General features: G+C 35.6%; 1 protein-coding gene across 1 annotated transcript in view; it reads left to right on the forward strand.

Annotated features, from left to right (window-relative positions):
* The window catches only part of MYO16 (myosin XVI), a 693,538-nt gene that overhangs the window by 319,209 nt on the left and 350,071 nt on the right, over nucleotides 1-24,258 (forward strand). The window contains 1 exon segment of the mRNA XM_020970073.2: nucleotides 1,090-1,237. Within this exon segment, the coding sequence (XP_020825732.1) occupies nucleotides 1,090-1,237 (148 nt within the window).

Raw genomic sequence — 24,258 nt, forward strand, 5'->3', positions numbered from 1 at the left:
TTTTGTGGGCTATATTTAATGATTGTGCCATTGTGAAACAGGGTCACAATGTGACAGTGATTTGTTTTGGTTTACCAAAGTCATTTATATCAGTGTGCCCTTATGTGATATTTTACCTCCTTTTGTTTTACCTTTATTGTGATCAGTGCTGGCTACCTTTAGGAATATGTTGAACAAAATATGAGTGGCAGCTAGAAAATGAGAGGTAGTGTTTTGTAGTGAAACAGAGAGCCAGCATCAGAGTCAAGCCTTTGGTTCAAGTCTAATCTCTAATGCATGTTGCCTGTGTGACTAGACAAATCCCTGGAACTCTAAATGCCCCCAGGAACCCCTCTAATAATATACATTGCAGAGCATCTGCTGGTTTGCCTCAATACAAGGAGTTTTCTCAATGGGAGTTCCCCATACCAATTTTAATTAGGGTGTGGGAGAGACAACCTAGAAAAATAGTTTCCCTGGACTCCCTACAAATAGCTATCTCAATTTATAGTCCTATCTGGAACACTTCTCATTGTCAAACAACTGTGTACTTGAGCTTCACACTTCCTTATTTTTTGGAGGAATTGATCAATTGTTTAGCTATCTGCTATTCCATGAAGATATGTGTATTCGTGGCTAGGTAGCCTTTGTGTGGTCTCAAGGGCCTTGGAAGTCTCCTGCTATATCCTGTTTGTGCCTCAAGATATCTTATGAAATCCAAGCTATTTCTTCATTTGCTACAAAAAAGTCTTCTTCAAGTTTTCAAGAAGGCAAAGGAATAATAGCTTCCATTTAATTTGCGGAGTTTTATTTTCCAGGTTATTTGTTGGAAAACCTCCAAAAATGTCACCCTTCAATACAGAGAATACTTCAATACTTTAAAGAAATAATGTACAAAATGAGAAAATTCCTCATTTCTGCATTCAGTGGCAGTGCTCTAGGAGGAACATCACCTCAGATTTAAATTCCCTGCTACATTGTATCTCAAAGGACTATACGGGAAAACAGAATGAGCCATGTTACAAAGCCATGTCACAAGAATACACAACATTCATGAAAAGTGGATGAATGAATGTCCTTTAACTATGTCTCTGTTTTTTTCCAAATCAGCCAGGATTTATACTTACATGCTAGAGAAGACCCGGCTTGTTTCTCAACCTCTCAGCCAGAGCAATTTTCTTATTTTCTACTTGTTGATGGATGGGCTAACTGCTGAAGAAAAATATGGTCTTCGCCTTAACAACTTATCTGCACACAGGTAAGTAGCTAAGCATTTCCAAGTAATGAATATCAATTTTCAGATTTTGATTAAAATTTGATTTTTCTAAAAATAGCTTTGGATTATATAATAATAGAAAAGGAATGACTAAAACAAAGAGATATAAGCAGTTTTTTTTTACCATAAATGTAGTTTTAATTTAAAATGGGAGTTTTTTAAAACTTCACTATTATATATGCATTTATATTTTTAAGTTTTAAGACTGAGGGTAAAAAAATGATAATGTTTACATGTTAGAAAGACTCAATAATAGAATTTGACATCTGGAAAGTCAAAAAGTTCATTCTTATTGTGGAGATCAAAGAAATTAAAAGGAAATGTCTGAATGTGTGTCCTTTGATTACTTTTATTAGATATTAATGATTAATTTCAAATTTTCAGTAGTCCTTCAATGTGATGATATGTCCTTATTGAGGAAAAAATTGGCTCAATTCAGTAAACATTTATCATTGGTGTAACATGTAAAAGATACTATACTAAGAAGGCACTGAGATTAAAATAGTTTTTTTAAAAATTGACACAGACTAGTTTTAGAGAGCTTATATTCTATATGGGAACAGAAGAGAGTGGCATCATGACATAATTGGTTATGTCTAAAACAATGCAGGATGAGATGAGGGTGAAGGAGTATTCAAGTTATAGAATTCTAGGAAATTCTTTATTAATTGAGAGAGTGAATATAAATGCATAACTGATTTGAACTTAAATCAACTTCAAATTTAAGAGGCTGATTTCACATCCTGAAGGTATGTCGGTATAGAAGTGCTGCAATAACTTTCTTCAGGATTTCACAGGGGAGTGGAATAGGGAGAGGTAAGAAGGATTTAGCGTTCCTTCTAGGTGTTATTGTTGAGTCATTTCATTCATGTCTCACTTTCCATGACCCCATTTGGGGTTTTCTCAGCAAAGATACTGAAGCAGTTTGCCATTTCATTCTCCTGTTCATTTTACAGATGAGGACCTGAGGCAAACAGTGTTAAGTTATTTGCCCAGGGTCACAAAGCTAATATGTGTCTAAGGCCAGAGTTGAACTGCTGACTCCAGGCACTTCACTTTATCAACTGTGCCACCTACCTGCCCCATTCTTCCTATATCTCTCTATATTGGTACTGCCAGGTTCATACACCTACCCATTCTAGTACTTTCTCTGCTAAGGTTACTTTTAATTTACTATGCATGTATCTTGTAAATCTCTATTTATATGCATGTTGCCTCCTCCAGCAAAAGTGTAAGGTCCTTGAGGACACTTTTATCTTAGTATCTCTAGAACAGTGGCACAGCATCTGGCTCATATTTGATTGATTAATTGATTGATAAAACTAGAAGACACCTTAGCAAATTTGTTGTACAAGATCTTATTTTACAGAAGAGGAACCTAAGCCCCAGAGAAGTAAAATGACTTACCTAAGATCACACAGCTAAAAAATTCCAGAGACAGGCTTAGAACCAAGATCTTCTAACTCCAAGTCTGGCGCTTTTTCCACTATAGAACACAACTTCTGAGGTCTTCTGTCTGGCCATTTCGTTACTCTTACCTCTTCATCCCTCTTCATCCATGTCACCCTTCACCCCTACACATAAATCCTTAAAAGGCTAGTTAATGTGACTACTTAGTATTATTGCCCTATGAGATGGAGCTCCAAAAGGGTTAAGTTGTTTAAACTAAAATCTGCAATTAATGCATAATACTATGTAGATACAGGGAACCTATTTGCTCAGTCATGACTATCTTCCTGTTTACAATTCACTCAAATACCTCTCTCCCCACTCCACCCCCACAGTATTTTATACTTCAAGAGAAATAAAGTATCAGCTCTGCCAGAGCCTTTAAATGGGTAAGGGAGCAGGACTGCACTTAAAGGTACTCTACATATCTTGCAAAAATAAATGAATAAATAAATAAATAAATGAAACTTTTCATTATCCATAGCTTCCTAATATTTTATGCTGGGTAAATACCAAAAAATATTAAAGAAGTATTCATTTTGTTTTGTGTTTTATAACTAATATCCATATCTCTACACAAATAGAGGGATGTGAATAATATTTTAAAATAAGATCAACCCTTCTCACAAATGAACCCCAATCTAGTTTGTGACTCAGCTATTTTTTTTTTTAAATAATCTCTGTGGGGGTGGGGGCAGCTAGGTGGCGCAGCGGATAGAGCACCAGCCCTAAACTCAGGAGAACCTGAGTTCAAATCTGATCTCAGACCAAATACTTGACACTTACTAGCTGTGTGACCCTGGGCAGGTTACTTAACCCCAATTGCCTTAAAAATTCCCCTCTCTGTGGGGGGAAGCACAATTATTAATTTCTTTATCTCTGGTCATTCCATTTATTTCTCTCTCTCAACATAGTTTGGTGTTATTCAGCATATTCAAAAACTGAAACAGTGGGAGACACTTTGCCAAGAGTCCCCGCAGGAAAAACCTCAGCAAAATCTTGAATAATTCAGTCCCCATGAACAAAGCTGTTATCTCATCAAAAATCTCACAAGCATCCAAAAAAGGACAAAGTCCTATTCCTCAGCAGATCTATATATCCCATCTTCAGCTTCAGAAGTAATTTATACCTAAACATTTGGAGAATAATGCTTTTCTCTGCAAAGTTTTACCAGGATTAATTAGGCTGAGTGAGATCTTGTATTGGTAATTAGAGGTTTTACCTGAATAGTATAGATGAGATTTGACAGAATCACGCAGCACTGGGACATTAATGTGTCCAGAGATTTCTTCTAGGTTTACAAAGCAAATATGTTAAATGTGACCCTTTCTTGAAATTGCTTTGTGCTCAGCTGGATGCATTCTAGACATTAACACATTTAATCTCTCATTCCACTGATCTCTTTATTCAGTACCTCAGCCATTAAGAGAAACTAAACAATTTGTAGATGGCTATATTTGCTCATGTCACAACTGAAGCTAGGACTGATTTTGTCCAAGTACGTTGCCCACTGAATTAGCGAGCATTTGTGAGGTATGTACTATGTCCAAGGCAAGGACAGTACAGTTAGTAAAGGACTGTTTCTTTCAAAAATTAACATTTTTATGCTCTATTCAATGAATCTAGTTGATGTCTTAGTTTAAAAAGACAAAGGAACACATAACTTAGTAGCTCCCCAAATCTGTAAATAGATCTTTTCCCTGTAGCCACAATACTCATGCATTCTACTATTTTTCTATTTCTATGAAAGTAAGAAATAATTTCAGGATATATTATCTGCTTTAAAGAATTATAAACATGAAAACCACCTCTGCCATTTATGTATATATGTATGTATTCATTTATTTACTCACTTTTCACTCTGCTGTGGAAATGATTTATATCAACTTGTGTTCAATGGATTGCCTTTGTGGATTTGAAAATGCACTCATGAATCTGATATGCCTTTCTTATTGTAACATTGCAATAATATCTGCTTCATTTGGATATTAGTTAAGAACAATTTATATATTCCTGTTGTGTGATGTGTTATAGACTTCAACCCACAAATCTCCAAAAGTGTGTGTAGTTTGCGTGCTAGGTGGGGCAGTCATTCTACAGGACTGACATTCACCAAAAAAAAAAAAAAAAGTAATTAGTTGTTATTGTTGCTTCCAAATGGATGGCTGCTAATAGTCAACTTCGGGAAAATCACTTTCCCAATATGTCCTTTAAGTTTCCTCTCCTATTAAAGGTGAGGATACAAGTAGATGATCCTAAGGTTCCTTCCAGCTCCTTCCATCATATGACCTACCTATAAAATTGTTAAGCGAAGAGTAGTACTACTGCTTCTGCCTTAGACTTCCACTAGGTGTCCTTCCTCTCCATAAAGTCAAGTCTCAGGACTATGAATACCGTTCATTTCAGAAATTTCTGTTCTCAGTTCTCAATTTCTATTTCAGGTTTCTAAATGTTTTTTTTTTTTCCATCTCTACTTTGTTATGAGTGAATAGAGATACACTCATTTAGTTTTAAGAAATACAGATAAATAACTGGGTTATGTTCCCAAACCTAGAAATTACTAGGAATGCAACTGTTTCCTTTGCTCTTTGCCATCTTGGGATCATAGATTCATAGCTGGAAGTCCTTTACACATCACCTAATCTACCCACCTTACTTTACAGATGAGGAAACTGAGACTCAGAGAATGGGCTTTCCCAAGGTCATACAAATTCTAAATGACACAGGGTTTTGAAGATTTGAGCCTAAGGCCTCTAATTTCAAATCCAGAATGCTTCCCATTATATCTCTTTAAATTAGATCCAGGGGTCTAGGAACCCTTAGTGTTGAGTCAGGCCGACACCGATGTCCAAAAAAATGACTCATTCACCCTGGTGCTCTGTCATGATGGGATTGATTTCAGTGTTAGCTATGAAAGACTATTTCAATTTTCCATATTTTTAAAAATAAACTGAAAGCCACTTTGAGGTTGATTTTCTTTGTGTGAACTGTGTCTCACCCTCTGTTATGATAAAAGGAAACTCTGAGTCACTAGTTATTTGCACTCATGATTGCTGTCTAAAAGAATACCTATCACAGCAGAAGCCAACTAGAGTTTAAATTTAGCAAGAGCTGATTCTCTACTAAGTTTTGAGTACTTAAATCTTCAGTGATCTGTGATTTTGTTTGGATAGAGTATTCCTTCTGGCAGGATGTATCATAAGTCCTCTATAGCTCTGAATATATCTGTGTGTGTATAAATGTATATATATTTTTTCACATATTCTATATGTTAGATATACATAGAGAGATCTCAATATTCCTCTTAATATGTCATTTTATTCTCCCATATGGCATCACACAATATACATATGTGTAAAATATATATACACTGTATGTATACACTAATATATACACATAAAATATATGTACACTAATCTATATCTGTAGCATATCACATATGTATGTAAATTACCTATGCATGCACAGATATAGATACAAATGTTTGATAATAGAAAATTATGAGGAGCCACATCGTGGTATCTATATTCTGTTCATCAACTTTATCCTGTCTGAGTCAATTCCTGACCTGTGATCAATAAGCCCAGTGCTCAGACAACAGACATGGGCTCTGGCCAGGCCCATAGTCAAATGACTTTACAACTTGACAGAATCAGCCAGAGTTTATGTTGCGATGGCATAACCTTTGAGAATGCTGGGTCACCTCCATGCCATGATGAGGCAGGACTTTAACAGACAGTATTTTCAATATGAATGTTATGTTTAATAGGAAAAATGTTTCATACAGTGAATTAATAAAGGGTACATACATCTTACAATACACAAATATTAGTTCATGGCATTGTATTTTCTTGCTTCCCGGGACTTTTTGCTACAGCTCCTTTTCTTATATGCGATATGTAACTTCTTTACTTCATAGTTTAACTAGTTAAACTTGAAATTGTGCCAGCAGCTAAATGCATTCTTGAATGGTGATATTGTAACATATTTGAAAAAAAGATAGTTATTTACTGTGGACGTGTTATTAAGCAATGCTTGGAAGAAATGGAACTTAAAATTGAAGAATTGAAGTTCAAAACATTTTTTAGTTCATAGTTGTTTTTTTAATTGAGAATAAGATAAATTGATTCTTAGGTATTTTGAGTTTCATCATATTAAGGGGCAATTCTTGAACCAGATTCTTGTGATAACAATCCATCCTGTCAGGCTTCCACCCCATGGTATAATGACACTTTTGTACTTAATAGACTATTAACTCTAATAACTCTTCTGCATTTTAATATGTTGAAGTTCTAAAAAGGGTTGGACTACTACCACACAACCAATATGCTAATTTCAATGACACTCTGCCAGGAAGCAGAGCTGTGGGTGGTTATAGGCCACTGTTGTTCTGTTCCCACTCTATGTACTAAGTACAAATTACTAAGAATTTGCAAATTATGTCACAGGCTGCTATTCAGGTACCTAGGTCAAACCCTGATGTAAGGACGTATAAACACATGATTAATAGTCAAAGCACTGCATTTCAATGTAGGATAAAGAGTACTGGCTGTGAAATTAGAGTCTAGGTTAACTCCCAGATATGCCAGAGACATCTCAATGTATCCCCTAAGGTAAGCAGAGTAACACATTGGGAAGATGCTGGATTTTGAATCAGAAGAATTGGATTCACATCCTGACTCTTCCATTTACTCCTTATAACCTTGGATAGGTCACCTGACCTCTCTGGACCTTAGTGATTTCATCTTTTGGACTAGAATCAACAGAATGTTCCTCAGAATGCATAAGAAATTGAGAATTGGCTGCTGTAATCCTGAAGAGAGTTCCATCAGTCCTGGATGGCTTCTAAGATCTTTTCCAGCTCCAAATCTATGATCTTTGATACTCTGACTTGGGTTTAAATTTCAGATCTATTACATATTACTTCTGTAGTTTGGGGCAAGTCATTTTACTTCTATCAACATCAATTTCTTCATCTGTAAAAAGAAACAACTAGCCCAGGGGTGGGGAATCTGTGGCCTCGAGGCCACATGTGGCCTTCTAGGTCCTTAGGTACAGCCTTTTGACTGAGTCCAAGTTTTATAGAACAAACCCTTTTATTAAGGGGATTTATACTGTGAATTTTGGATTCAGTCAAATTTGGATTCCCAAATTGTCATCATATCATGGGGTGGAAGCCTGACAGGATAGATTGTATCACAAGAATCTGGTTCAAGAATTGCCCAGATAAAAATTCAAAATAACTAAAAATCAAATTATCTTATTCTCAATGAAAAAAAAAACCCTCTGTGGATTCAGTCAAAGGACACATTTGAGGACCTAGAGGGCCTAGAAGGCCTCAGGTTTCCCACCCTTGACAGACTAAAGCATATCTCATCTCCTTTCCAGCTGTAGATCTTTTTTGTCACGACTTTTGACAAATCAAATATATTCTCTAAATCTTAATTTTGCCAAATAGCTGGGTTGTCCAAACCCAGTGTTGCCAATGTTATAAAATCATTTTGTGGGGTTAATGAATATAATTTAGAAGTCATTGTGTAGTTCCTCATAGTTTTTGACTATCGTATTTTATCTGATATATATGTATACACATCTTTCTTTCTGCCTCTCACTCTTCTCTCTCACCTTCCGTACACATATCATATGGAATATACATTACCTCATATTATATGTAATAGATATAAATTTTTAGATATGTTTTTAATATAGATATATAGGATTAGAGGAACTGAAATGACACTGACTTCAGGAAATGACAAAGGCATGATGTTGTTTAGTAGCCAAAACAGGAAAATTCTTACTAGGATCTGTCAGGAGTAGTTTCAATGCCTCTGAAAAGGAATCATAAGTTCCTCTGGTAGGTAGAAATTGTTAAATTGATATTAAGGATTTTTAAAAGATTCATTATTGTATTGTCTAATGTGTTAGTTAAATGAAATTTAGGACATGGAGTACAAATACTAAAACAACATGTTGTTGCTCAGTTATTTCAGTCATGTCCAACTCTGTCACCTCATTTGGGGTTTTCTTGCCAAAGATACTGGAGTGGTTTGCCATTTCCTTCTCTAGTTCATTTTACAGATGAGGAAACTGAGGCAAATAGGGTTTAGTGATTTGGCAAGTGTCATACAGCTAATAAGAGTAATAAGAGTCTGAAGCCAGATTTGAACTCAGGAAGATGAGTCTTCCTGACTCCAACACTGGCATGCTACCTACTGCACCACCCAGCTGCCTCCTAAAATAATACGTTACCTTTTACTGAAACTACTAGAATAATATCCTATTTGTTGTCCTTTTTTTCCAGTCTTTCTCCAATCAATTCTTCACTTTTCTTCTTCAAATACATTGTTTGCTTAAAAGCCAAGAAAAATCTTCTTAAAGCACAGATGTGACTACATCATTCCCCTGAACAAAGACCTTCAGGGACTCCCAAGTATTACCTCTAGGATAAAATCAAACTCATTACCTTGACATTTAAAGTCCTCCAGATTCTAACTGCAACGTGCCTTTATATATTTGTTTCACATTACTCATCTTTGATAACTTAAGATCCAGCCAAACTGGACTGCTAGATGTTTCCCAAATAACTATAATCCTCTTCTGCCTTCATAGTAGAGGACCATCTACCATTCCTTGCATGCACTTACTCTTCATGTCAATCTTCACAGTCTTTATTTTTTTAAACATTATTCTGAAATGCCTGCTCAACCAGTCTGTATTTGAAGACTGACAAAAGAGGAAAAACCACCCTTCCCTATTTTACTTTTGAACAACTCTAATTACTTGGAAATTGTTCCTTTCATTGAACCTGAATCTAATATCTGCTAATTTCACCTGTAGGCTGCTAGTTTTGCCCCCTCAGGACCAAACATCTGAGTCTTAATCCCTCCTTCACATACCAGTTTATCAGATCCTTGAAGATATCTGTTTATTCTGCCTCCAATAAGTCTTCACATTTTCTGACTAAAAATCACTAGTTCCTGCAGTGAATCTTCTTTTCTAATGTTTTCCAGCCCTCTCATCATTTGGCTTTTATGGTTTTTTATTTCTTAAAATGTGTTGTCTGGCATTGGAAAGAGTACTACTGATAGGACCAGGATAGAGTTTACAACTATTGTTAACTCTCTAGGTCTGAATACTTTGCCTGTCAAGTGAGTCATATTCACTTATTCTATCCTCTTCCATTAAGAAAGGATATTTATTTGCCCTCAAAGGTCCTGCAGCATCTATCTTATGCTCTAGGATCTTTTATACTCTATATTAGTATCTCAGCAAATACATTGAAATACCCTTTTAGCTAAGACTTATACAGTTCATCTTAGCCTGATGAGGTGAACTCATCAAGGTCAGTGAAGTGCCAATTTGGTCACTGATCATTTATCATTAGCTTTTCATTTTTATTTTGCCCTTTCCAGTTCCAATGATTATTTGTTCTTTTTGTAAGAGAAAACTGAAGGAAGGTAGGAGTTGGATAGTTTAACCTTCTCACAGATGTTATCAATATTCCTTTCACCTCAAACAGCTGTCCTTTCTCCTCTCCTCCTCCTCTTTTTTCTCTCTCAGTCTTTCTATGTCTTTTTCTTCATTTCTTTCTTTCACAATCTGTCTTTCTCTCTTGACCTTTTTCTTACCCCCAGCATAGCTTAAAAAAAAACAAGTTTTTTTTTTTCTTTTTGGGTGGATGTACTTAGCCTGCATTATGGGCCTCAACTCATTATGAGCTTTAGAATTCTAAGGTAATTATCACACAGTACTGTAATATCTTTTTGCTGTCATCCTCATTTAATTGCCCATTGTCCTCACTTTCATCTTCTATGCATTTACTTTAAACATATAAGTTAACCCATGTGTTTCCTTTGTATCTACATCAGTCTCTCCAGGCAATTCTCTTTGTTCTGATCAGAGTTTCATTCTTGAGAAATTCTCTTTCCATTTGATCCAACTTTTAGGCCATTGAACCCTATCTAATCTTTCTTTGAACTCTTTGAAATCTGCTCCAAGTTTAAGATGCATAATAGACAATGGTTGCTTTTTTTCCCCCCTTCTTATTTCATGAATTATTTTAAAAGCAAAGTGGCACAGTGTTTAGAAAGATCTTTTTGGATCCAGGAAAACCTGCCTGAGAAATTTATACATTTATTGTTGCTGGTCAAGGCACTTTACTTCTCTAAATACCGGTTTCCTTATTTGCAAAATGGGCATAAAAATAGCACCTACCTCACAGGGTGCTGTGAAGATAAAATTTCATAATGTAGATAAAGTATTTTGAAAAGCACTAGGTAAATGTTAGCTAATATTACTTCTTGTAGGTAAGAATTAGAATGAAAATAAGGGAAAACAGTTTCTCTATCTCTCAGCCTTTTGAGGAATAAGTTTATCATTAAGGCAAATCATACATTTATTAGCTGCTCTGCTTTAGGAAGAGGAGTATACGAGCCAGCAAAATATTCTGATCATGAAAGCATCCCATCACTACATTTTCACGTTTCTGAACAAGGTTTATGATCTGTTTCACGAACTGCCCATCTAATTTTTCCTTTTTGTCCAGGTGATCTGCAATATACCCCCACCACACTATTCTTTCTTTTTCCCTCTGATGATATTATCCAAATGTATAAGACAGCCTTTCAAATATTCATACATACCTAATATATCTCTAGGATAAACATCTGAGCTCTTTCAATTGACCGAAATTTGACATTTCTTGTTGCCCACAAATGGGTTTGTGTCCTCTAATCTATAAATCACACACACACACACACACACACACACACACACACACACACACACACCCCTTTCCTTGACTCTGCTCAAACTATCATCCTATCTTTTCTATCTCTTTTATTGCCAAAAGCTTAGAAATGGTTATTTATAGTCGTTGCCTCCTTTTCTTCACCATTCACTTATTCATTTTCAACCCTTTACACTGTAATGTGGTTTCTTGTCCCACTAACTGGCCCCCCCAATAACCACCCTTTTTCCTGCTTTTTTTTTTATTGAGGATAAATAATGTACCAGTCTTAAGTTATTTTATTGATGACTTTAATTTTTATATCACATTCATTTCCAAATGTACCACTCTTATCTCCCCCAAATAATGAGCCTTCCATTGTAACAAATTTTAAAGAGCAAAATAGTAATTATTAGGCAAATCCAAAAAAAAAAATATGCACCAAGTTTCTCAGCATATGCAATGTTCCAAACTCATGGCTTTGTGAGATAGCCAGCCCAACTATTATTATGCTTATTTTACAGATTGAGGAAATGGCCTCAGAGAAGCTAAATGGCTTGTCTACATTCTAATTGATGACACAGGCCAGAACTGGGATTCGAGACCATGTCTTCTAGCTCTACTTTATGTGTTCATTCCACTATATTATGGTGCTTTTCAACTTTATCAAAATCATTACTGAAAATGTTGAACAGCACTGGGCTTAGCACAGCGTCTTGTGGCATGCTAATAAAGTCCTCTCTATAGGTTCACTTTAGTTCATTCATCAAGTCACAAAGGTAGAAACATGAAATAATAGCATTAAATTAAGGTTTATGAATCAATGTAGAAGTTGTGGAAAATAACACCATGGAGAGTTGTTTTTTTTTTTTCTGCCACAGTGGATATCCTTTTTTTAAAAGTGGTTTAGTGGAATTTTATTCCAAACTTGGGAGATAATAGGCATTATAATGTAGTGAAAAGAGATTTGAATTTGGAGTCACTGAACCTGAATTTGAAACCTGACTATGCCAATTAATACTTTTGTAGCCTTTAGCAAGTGAAACCCAAATTGCTAGTCTTCAAAATGCAGAGATTAGAAGAGATCAATTTCGATGCCCTTTCTAGCTCTAGATAAAACGATCTCTTTTTTTGTGTGTAAATCTTTTTATTTATTTATTTTATTTTATTTTGATTTTGATTTACCAACAATCACTTCTACATGCTTTTGAGTTTAAAATTTTTCTCCCCCTTCCTCCCCACCACCCTCCCCAAGACAGCACACAATCTCATGTAGGCTATACATTTACGTTCCTATTAAACATATTTTCACATTAGTGAAGTTGTAAGTAAAAATTAAAACCAATAGTAGGAATCATTTGAAAGAGGAAATAAAACTCAACAGAAGAGAAAAAAATGATAGTGATTCAACTCTATAGTTCTTTCTTTGGATGTGGATAGCATTTTCCATCATGAGGCCTCTGGGGATGTCTTATATCCTTGTATTGCTGAGAAGGGTTAAGTTTATCAATATTAGTCATTGCACAATGTGGCTGTTATTGTGTACAACATTGTCTTGGTTCTGCTCACTTCACTCAGCATCAGACCATACAAGTTTTTCCAGGTTTTTCTAAAGTCAGCCTGTTCATCATTTCTTATAGCACAATAGTATTCCATTACATTCATATACCACAACTTGCTCAGCCATTCCCTAGTTGATGGGCATCCTCTCAATTTCCGATTCTTTGCCACCACAAAAAAGAGCTGCTATGAATATTTTTGTACACGTGGGTCCTTTCCCATTTGTATGATCTCTTTGGGATATATAAAATGATCTCTTTAAGAAAAAATCCAAATTATATGGAATATACATCACACTCTGTATTTTTAAATTACCCTGTGCTTTTAAAGGTCTTTAGAATAAGCACAATGATGCCAATAATATAAATCCAGTTAAACAAAGCTAAAATCTCATTAAATTCAGTGACCAATATTAGTTCCATAGGACAGATGTTGAAGCATGGCTCCCTTCTGTGATGAGGAGGCAGAATGGGAGGTGGCTTATGGATGAGATAAGGAATTTGTTTTGCTTAACTATTTGTCATTGTGAGGGGGGATTCAATATAGATGGGAAAGCTCAGTATATTAGTAAATGATTCTGCTGTAAAAAAAGCAAACAGCATCAATATACCTCCTCAGAGCAGCCAAACCTGGAGTGTACACAGTTCCTGCCTCATTATTAATATTTTCTAAGTTACTACAAAGCTAGTTTCAAATGCCAAAATTATCATTCGTCCTCTGATGGTTTTCGACCTCAGTAACTGTAAGTTTCCATTCTCATTTCTTGATCTTCCTTCCTCCATCTGCCAACCAAGATGATTGGCCTCATTTGTTATGTGTATCCTGTCTTCCCTTCTTTGCTCCATACTCTAGAATTCAACTTTCTCTGACTGTTAAGCTTCTCATAGCCTGAACTCCACTCATCTGTATTTTTTTCAGGCACAAATAGAGGCAATATTCAGGCCTGCAATTTTAATGACAGACCTCATAGTAAAACTACTCAGGATGGAAAGATTTGAATGACTTTTACCAGATAATTGATTTTCATAATGTGCTATGTACTATTAGACCTGAAAAAGGTCTTAAATATCATCTGATCCAAACACATTATGTAGATGAAGATACTGAGGCATGATGAAGTTCATTGATTTGCCCAAGATGCTGGAGAGTAAATAAAAGAGCCGGCGCTCCTCGCTCATACCCAATATGATGTTCTTCCTACTGGACTGTGATGTCTGCCCTTTTAGGCAAGCAAAACAAACAAACAATAAATTGTCAAGTGCAATCATTGCCAAAATTCCCCACAAACACTTGACCAGTGCCTAAAACAGTATATTGCATGTGTTCTGTGTTTGATAAGAATTATAGATAGTAACAATAACAGCCATTATTTATATGGTGCATTGAAGTTGTACTGTGCTTTGCATATATTACTTGTTTCATTCTCACAGCAGCTCTGTGAGTTAGGTAATCTGAAATGCAGTTTACCTATGAGGGAGCTGAGGCTAAGAGAAACGAAGCGACTTGTCCAGTAACCTAGCTATTAAGTGTCTGAAACAGGATTCAAACACAAGTCTTCTTGACTCTGTGTCTAACACTCTATTCATTAATCCATCTGACTTACCCAAGATCAAACAATTAATGTTTGTTGATAACGACAATAAGTCACCTTTGATTTTTTACTATTGTTGATTTGCCCCAGAGAATGTGAGCTGCTTGAGGACAGGGGGTATTTTATTTTCATCTTTGTATTCTCCTCAATTAGCACAGTGCCTGGATAATAGTAGATCCTGAATAAGTGTTCTGTGATTAATGGATTTGGGACATGTGTTGGGATGAGAAAGAAGGAAGGAAAGATAAAAATCAGGAAGCACCCAAAGATGCCACTTCTAGTCCCTGAGTTCCAGAGTGGGAGCACAGAATAGTTTCCTCACTGCCTAAGAAGTCAGAGATTCTTACCCTAGCATTCATGAACTTTAACTGTGCGTATATGTGTGTGATATATACATACATATGGGTGTTTATGTATGTGTGTATGTGTTTATATGTGTGTGAATTTCTATTTTGGTATCTTTATTTTAATAACTGGTTTCCTTTGAAATCTTAGCGCTTAGTGCTATACTAAAACTTTAGACACATGATGTTTTATTTTATACATTTAAAAACATTATTCTGAGGAGTCCATAGATTTGGCAAATTGGAAAAGGGGACCATAACACCACAAAACGTAGAGAACCTACGAGCTCCTGCCTCTTAGAGAGTTTATAAAGTAGCAGAAGGTTGCCTTTCTTTCCTTAACTGGCCAGTATGTTGTTTGCCCCTTTTCAGACTCAAGGGGAGAAATAACCACATTGTGGTATCTAAGTACTTTAGCTGGCACAACAAAGAAATTGTGTTTGATGAGCTTCTTTGCTTAACTAAAATTATCAAGCATTTCTTATTTCACCGAACCAGTTATCTTGAAAGCTTTTTGATCTTTTGTACACAAAAGTAGCATAAGATAATTTCCAAATTTTTCTGCTTGAGCTGTTAGTAACAGTAATCATTGCAAACCTTGAACTAGTTTATTTGTGGAATTGTAAAATATACCTGGAGGCCTCCAGGCTGATGTGTATAGAAATACACAGTTAAATATGGATGTTATCCAATATTCAAAACCTGCCCAGCCAGACTCCTAACATGATCTGAAAACTCATAGCAGCATAGATCTAAGCTCCTCTCTCCACTTTTAGGAAAGCCTGTCTCATTGCTTTTGGCCAGCCCCAGTGCTTTCTAGTTATGAGAACGAAGGTACAATTCCAGAGCAAGCAAACTTCCTCCATTGTGAAATGCTTACTCCAAGCGTGAAAGGGCAATTGTTGACACCTTTCTGATATTAATCCTACCTACACAGGTCAGCCTCTTTGCAAATATAAACAGCACCTAAATGTTTATTAATAAGGATTTGAGGGGCAGCTAGATGGCAGTGGATAGAGCACTGGCCCTGAAATCAGAAGGACCTGAGGCCTCAGATCAAACACTTGACACTTACTAGCTGTGTGACCCTGGGCAAGTCACTTAACCCCAATTGCCTAAAAAAAAAAAAATGAGAATTTGAGCTAAAGATTAAAGAAGCACCTAAGCCAAGTGCATAGAATGCTGGATTTGGAGCCAAAAAGACTGAGGTTATATCTCACTTTGAATCTACATACCACCAAGGGCAAGACACTTAACCTTTCTGAGTCTCATTTTCTTCATTTGTAAAAGGAACAGTTTGGAGTAGATGGACTTTAAGGGCGCTTCTTGCCCTAGATCTCTGATCATGGGATCCTATGATTCCCCCTCTCTTGTCATGTATTCCCTACGGATAATGACACCTACCTCCCCTTTTGAAATAGGTGCTTTAAGTTGTATTTGTTCTAATTGCATCCCTAATGGTTAGATTTCTAAAACTGTATGTCTAAGGTGTTATTCAGTTCCTTGGCCACAGGAGTAAGAATTGAGCTTCCTTGGCCAAATGGTGATCGCAAAAATAATGCCTTTGTAGCCAGAAGATCTTAGATTAAATCCCGGCTCTACCACATGTGAGCTTTATGATCTTAGGCAAGCTCTTTTCTTTCTCTAAATCTCACTTTCTTTATCTGTAAAGTGTGCTGCACTTATGTGCCTCTTAGAACCTTTCTAGATCTATACAAATAATTATAATTGATGTGTGTTCTTCAATGAGATGGTGCTTTCACACAGGTTTGAATTGCTTAGACTCACAGGATTCCTTAACCTGGGAGTCTGGGGACATACCTATATACATACATACATACATATGTACATATATATATATATATATATATATATATATATATATATATATATATATATAATTTTAGTTGATTTTAGTATAATTTCCTTTGCAACCCTATGTAGTTTATTTATGCATTTAAAACAGCTATTCTGAAAAGTAGCCCCTAGACTTCACGAGATTACCAAATGGGTCTGTGACCATTAAAAAAAAAAAGTTAAGAAGCTGGTTCAGAAGGTAGATTTCTATTCAGCACTTTATTCTTTTTAAATTTCATTTGAGCATTAAGGTATTCATCTGAATCTGTCCTTGGTCATTCACATCAATGAATAAATGTTTCCTCAATTATATTGCTGAAATTGATATCTTGCTACTTATTTCATTTTCTTTTGCCCAAAACAAGTTCCTTAGCCTGGACATGATCTCTTACCTTTCTAGTAGAGAAGTTATAAAACTGAGGAAAGCATGTGGATTATTTTGTTTGTGCCATTGTTTGTCTGGGATATGAGGGATTAAGAAATAGTGACCACTTTGGAATTTAGCTAGGGCGTCAGCCAAAGACATCTCATATAAACATAGTAACTAATTCCTTCTCGGTTAAACTCTTCCAAAAGCTACAAAGCTCCCACTTCCACCAACATTTTCTGTTGGCAAACCTTCAGATATTTTGCTTACCTCTTCTAAAGTCAATGAAAATAGCGTAATGAATTTGTGTACAAGCTTATATTTGCTCTATAGTCACATTTCCGATTTATGTAACAATATTCACAAAGGAATTTTAGAGTGCTTGGCAAATATTTTTTGATTATCATGTAACATTAAGCTCACTTGGGGAGGCAGAGAAAGTTGGGCAAATAAAAATTGAACAAATTGTAATTAATTATTAATAAACTCCCAGTAGAACATTAAAATGGGAAGATCATGGTAAAAAAACAATAGCCCCTAAGAGATAATAGTGATCATAAGGATCATAGGAACAAATGAGTTTCTGAGGCTGGTAATCAGGGAAATAAAAGCTTTGTAATAATCCATGCACAAATGACTAGCACCTTGGAATAAAAAAAATGAATTGTTCCTTCTTATATAATTCCTAAGGACAAACAAGAGCAATGTCACTGAACTAATGACCACAAGTAATGAGATTATAAAGGAGGTAATGACTGCCTCAAGAGAATAAAATTGAAAAATGGAGCTAATTTATCTAATTACTTCTAAATCCTAAGCTTTGGAATTAATTCTTTTTAATTTCCAGGAATGTAAAAGACTACTAAAATAATTTATTTATAATGAGGTGAAATAGAAGTGGTATAGTCAAAGAATAAGCATAGGTAAGTTTTTGTTTTGTTTTGTTTTTATGGAAAGGAAAATATTTCAGTATCACAGGGACATGTGATGTCATCAGCATGGGTACTCCCTCTACCAACATGAATCACGGTTACTCTCTAACTTGATAGATAGTTTTTGAGAGTTGCTGTGGTTAAAACAGGTGTAATCCTAAAGTCTATCTAACCTCTCTAAACTCAGAGAGGCTGATCTTTGGACAACAGACATTTTTAGAGCTCTCACTGAACCCAAAGAGACCTCTTAGCCAAGATAAAGCTGAGGAGAACCTTAGTAAAAGAAATCAGAAGAATGATTAGAAAATTAAAATATTCTACTTGGGACATGGTTATGTTCAATTTAAGCTTTTATTTCCAAGGCTTTTTGCTTGCTAAATAAAGGTGTCTGTCTTGAATGTAATCTTTCATGAATAAAAGTGTACTTATTTTTCATCAATATTTTAGCACTTTCGTGACTCACCTTTCATACCAGGGATTGGGGTCAAAATTTTATTTTAATGAAGTTTTAATGAAGACAGATGCCCTAAGGGAAAAATAAACCATTAGCTTTAGTGATAGAAGGTTAAGAATAAGTTCATGTCATGGATTTTTTAAAATTGTTCTTGAAATTTTAAATTCCCAGTTGCCCACTCTAGGGTAACTAAACATTCTGATCTGGTGACTTGAAGAAATATGATTTTCTTTCATTAAAAATCCTTTATTAAGTATCTCCTTTGTGCAAGGTACAGTGTTCAGTACTGGGGATGAAAAACAAATAAAAAAGTAATGCAGATTCTGTTCTCAATTAGATTATAATCTAGGGTAGATTGAACCACTATGTTTATAAATAAATGTCACCAAAAAAAGAGAGTCAGACAAAGAGGTCCAGGAAAAATGAAATTGGGAGAGATTATTTTTATTTAAGGGAAATCAGTGAAGTCTTCATGGATGCACCAAAGTTAGAACTAGGAGGATTTCAATAGTTAGAGATATGGAAGGATTGTAGTAGGGGAGGGTGGCCATTGTGAATGATAGATATAGGAGAGCCACCAGGTCATGTAAAGGAACAGTAATCCATTTTGTGTGGAATGTAAAGTGAGGATAGTAGAGTTAAGTAACATTGGAAAGGTAATTTAAATAAAATTGTAATGGACTCTGAGTTCCAAGCTAGGATGTTTTATGCTGAAGGCAATGGAAAGCACGTGATGGCTATGGAGCAGGAAGAGAAAAGCACTGTCAGACCTAAGCATTAGGAGGATTATTTTTGCAATTATGTAAAGGATAGATTAACAAAGAAGAGAGACTAGAGGCAAAACAGACCAGTTAGGATGTCATTTAAATAGAGAAGAGGTAATGAGAACCCACATGATACTCTTTGCCATGTCAGGGGCAAGATCGCTGGGCTAGATGTGATATACCCAGATTTTATAACTGGCTCAGTTGCTAATTAGCTATATGGTCTTGATCAGGTCAGCTTCCATCTCTAAGTTTCTAAGTCAAAATGGATTTAGGAGAGATTTTGAAAGTAGATGTAAAAGGACTTGGTAACTCATCAAATGTAAAGGGTGAGTGAGCCCAAAGAGTCAGAAACTACTTTGTACTTTGGAAGCTGCCTGGCCCACAAGACAGTAGTACTATCAATGGAAATTAGGAAATTGGAAAGAGAAAGAGAAGATAATGAGTTAGGTAGCTAAACTCTTGAGCCATTGACAGGAGCATATAGCCATATTTCCTCACCACTTTTGATAACACTACCACAATTTTACTGGACATGGTTTTAAAATATGCATTCCATATTTATCTCAAATTAGAGAAAAAGCAATTGAAAGATATGAAAAGTATTTGCAAGTAAAATTTGGAAATAAAGAAAATCAAATGGAGATTAGCCAAAGGAAAGAGTTTTGGGGAAGTAACCTTGTTATTGATGATGGTAAATGACAACTAATGAGAGATTTGGGGAAAAACTAAGAAGAGGAAAGATTTATGTGAAATGTTATCGTCCTCAAATAATTCTCCACAGAGGGGCTGAATTTATATTCCAAAAAAAAAAAACCCAATACAAAATTCTTAGGTATGTATTTAAAACTATCCACAATGTAGCTCCTCCCTGCTTTCCAAATTTTATTTCATATCACTGTCTTTTATTAATTTTCCATTATACCTCATTTTATCTACTAGTTTTTCCCTTATTATGAAATTCTATCCCCCACTTCTATGCCCTTGAATTGGGAGTTCTATGTGTTATGAACTATACTCACACCTCCATTGCACCATTTAGGCTCCCTAGCTTCCTTTAAGGCATAGCTCAGCTACCATACCACCTTTTCTTATCTTCTCCCTCCCTACCAATTATTCATTATTCTTTCTCTTCTCTCTCTCTTTTCTCTCTTTCTCTCTCTCTTTCTTGGTCCTTCCCCTGCCCCCTATCATTTTGTATATATAAATTCCTATTTACATTTGTCAGGATATGTTGTTTCCCCCCAGAAAACATAAACTCTTTTCATATCCAGCCCCAATGAAAGTTGCTATCCACAAGGTAGCTGCTTAATGGACCTCTGTAAAATTGGTTTAAATTGATAATTGTAATGGTAATATTTCATCAATCTTGTGCATTTTGAAAATCTGAAAACTGATGATATGAAAAACATATACACACACACACACGTGTGTGTGTGTGTGTGTGTGTGTGTGTGTGTGTTTATCTAAATTTGTTTCTCTGGAGATTTGAGAAATCAAATGCTGCTTCACACATTTCTGATATTTGAGGAGAAAATGAAGAATTTTGATATCTAAACAGAGGAAAACTATGATACTACAGATGAAAATTTTACTGAAGGGGAATGAAGGAAGTTGCTTCATAATATTGTATGAATGGTAAGACAAAAAGATACCCAAAATGAATATTTAGTTTATAATAGTAGAATAAAATAAGAAGTCAAGAAGAGGGAGCATAATATTAAAATAGTCTCTTAGAAGGCCTTTTTATTGACCTTTAGAAGAATCTATAATAAGATTCCTTAAGAATAGTGATGAGGAGTCAGCGAGCTTTAAGAAAGCTACACTAGTTGATGATATCATAGAGCAGAGAGCAGACAATTGCCAGAGGGAGCTGGGTGAGGGTGCTGGGGAGAGTGAAGGGAAGAAGTGTTGGGGAGAGAGGGGTGTGGAACAGGAAGGTGTAGAGAACTAATGATAAAAAGGAAAGAGGGAGCTAAGTGGGTTATTTAGGGAAAAGAGAATGGAGGAAATAAAAAGGGGAAGAGTAGAGAAAAAAAACATTATTCAGGTGAAGCTGCTGAATTGGAAGTTGCTGCAGTGAGATAGAGGAATGAGAGTATAAACTGATCCATGCTATTAATCTTCCCAGTGGAGGAGGAAAGAGAAGAAACCTTGTTTTATGAAAGGATATCACCTGAGATGCTCAGGAAAACATAGATGCACTGCTTTGTATGGAGAGAGGAGAAAGTGCTGCTATGAAGTGGCTGTTTATTGTGAGCTATAATAAGACTCAATGTCCCCTGGAAACCCAGTACTATTGATGTAAATGGAGAGTAAAGGGGAGCATAAAATTTTTTGAAGGAATAGTGATGACTTATGTAAGGTTGAAAGTCATATTATGAAGTAATATTCTTGAAAAGTACTCATTTTTTATGTTGAGTTGTGGGAGCAGTATCTCAACCCTCCTCCCCTATGGAAGCAAATAAGGGTAATTTTACTTAAAAATACTGAAGCTATACTTAAGACATAATTTGTTCAGGAATCAAAGGTTTCAGTTGTTAATACCACATTTTAGCTTCCTGATTACAAAACAAACATGAAGAGCTCTAGTCCCTTTTTGATGTTTGGCTGGCAGACCACTATGACAACCCAGTAGCAGAGAAGCTTTGCTCAGATGCATTAACTTAAGGTGTCATTGATGCTTATTCATGTTGAATATGCTTCCTTTGCTATTGCTAAGTAAATTTCTTTTCGTAACTGTTGAATAACCTATACATATTTCTTTTTATTCCTGTATTAGACTTAAAGTTATCAAGTGACTGACCTGAGTCAGACATAGCCCAGAACATGAATAAATTCACTTGAGGATTCATAATCTTATTTGTTTCCACTGAACTCCTAAGAAGAAATGTGTTTCTGTGGTTTATTATAAATCATTTTAAAAAACAGCTTGATATCTTTCTATTCAAATAATTTCCTAAAAACATCTAGATGACACACAGAAAATTATTAGTGCTCCTGATAGCTATTGGTCTCTCATTCTTCCCTTGGACTACAGTCAACCAAACCCTTTAGTCCACTGATACCTTTACTCAATCTTGTCCCAGAAACCTAGGATGGGAGGAGCATGTATGCAGCACACACACACATATTGTGTGTGTATGTGTGTGTGTGTATACATATATACATATACACACATCCATCCACCCATACATACATAGTCATATTTAAATGTAAAGTTATAAATTGTGTGTATTACTTATTTGCTTTTAAATTTAATGCATTTATTTTCTTTATAAAGCACCAGAAAACATGAATTATATCTTTGTTCTGTACAGGCCATTAAGTAAAAATGTCAGAAATTAAAACAAATCCCCATGTTACTCCAGCACATTGAGGCAAAGCATATTGAGGAAAACTGAGTGACTCTAAACTGGCCTGTAGCTGCTTAGGAACATAGCTAATTAGCATATAGATGGATAACAAAGCAGCTTGGTTTCCAACTAGGTTAATCAAGTACCTTTCGTCAGAGCTAAGTTTACTTAAAATGTCAATATTAATGAAAATAAACTTAGTAACATTACGCACGATGTGACTGTTATCTGTAATGGACCCACCCACAGAAAATATTATCCAGGCACAGAACATTTTGTCCTACTCTCTTGCGACATCTCACCTGTTTAAACATTTCATGGTAAACAGAACATCATGCAGTTATAACAGAATATATTTGTTAATTGTCTTCTACAGAAAACTAGGGGGCTTGGGGGGAAAGGTTAAGTCATCCAGAAACATCACTTGTAAATCTATATCATGAAATGTTTGCTTACTCACCAGATAATACGTAAGTTTTTCTTAACGCAAACAAACTGGGAAGGAGGATTTTAAAAGTAATAAATTGAAGATACCAAAGAAGACTCTACGTTCAACTAAAGAATACATGTCATTGGCACATTTATAGAACTATATAGAGGCTAGATTCTCAAATCATGGATATGGTTTATCATTGGGAATCTTAAAAATACAGGTGTTTTGTTCAGTGTGCAAAAAAACACATTAGTCTCTTTCTTAAAGCGAGCTGCTTGTAGTAGTGCTTTCAGAAATCTGTATAAACTTCCTGTCATTATTCTTTGACTGGAAATTCCTCCATGCCCTGATCTGAAAAGGAACCCCTCCGTTTATCCCTGATCTGAGACAATGCACAGTGATACAAGGCATGCCAGTGAAAACAGTTTCCAGACAAAGCTCTCTCTGTCGTTTTTTAATTTTTTTTTTTCCTGATGGACGGTGTTGGTAGATTCTGATTTTTCTTCCTCATGAGCAGGACATATCCAAGTCAAGTGAGAAACTGCAGGGAACAAGAGGGAGGTGGGACACTCTAGGGAGTTAATAGGGGATGAAGAGATGGTTGGAAAGGATTAGTAACAACTCTATATACTTTCTTTGTAGCATTTTCAACCTGAAAGGGAACAAGAAAATGAGTTTTGTTACTGACTCCGGCATCATTTCACCTATGTAGGCTTTAATAACTTTAACCATAAAATGCATTTGGATGTTCAGCACAACAATGAATCTGTGACCCCAAAGATGTGGGTGCTCACAGAATTATAGAATTTGGAAGCTAGAAGAGATCTTAGCAGCCATCTAATCTAACCCATTCTCTAAAGGAAGCTTCATTAGAACATTCTCTACAATTGATCATCCAACTTGTTCTGGAAAACCTCCAAAGAAGGGTAATTGAGGGGCTGAAATACTTGAGCAATTTGCTAAATTCAGTGAAATTTGCTCTCTTCCTCCTCTTTATTTCTGGTAAAATTATAACAACAACGCTAATAAAAATAATGACATTTACTTAGGACATAGTATGTGCCAGGCACTGTGCTGAGTGTTTTATAATTATTAACTCATGTAATACTCACAATGACCCTGGGAGCTAAGTACTGTTATTGTACCCATTTTACAGAGGAGAAAA

The sequence above is a fragment of the Phascolarctos cinereus genome, unplaced genomic scaffold (assembly GCF_003287225.1).
Source record: "Phascolarctos cinereus isolate Bilbo 61053 unplaced genomic scaffold, phaCin_HiC Scaffold_7;HRSCAF=346, whole genome shotgun sequence".
In the NCBI taxonomy this organism is placed as follows: Eukaryota; Metazoa; Chordata; class Mammalia; order Diprotodontia; family Phascolarctidae; genus Phascolarctos; species Phascolarctos cinereus.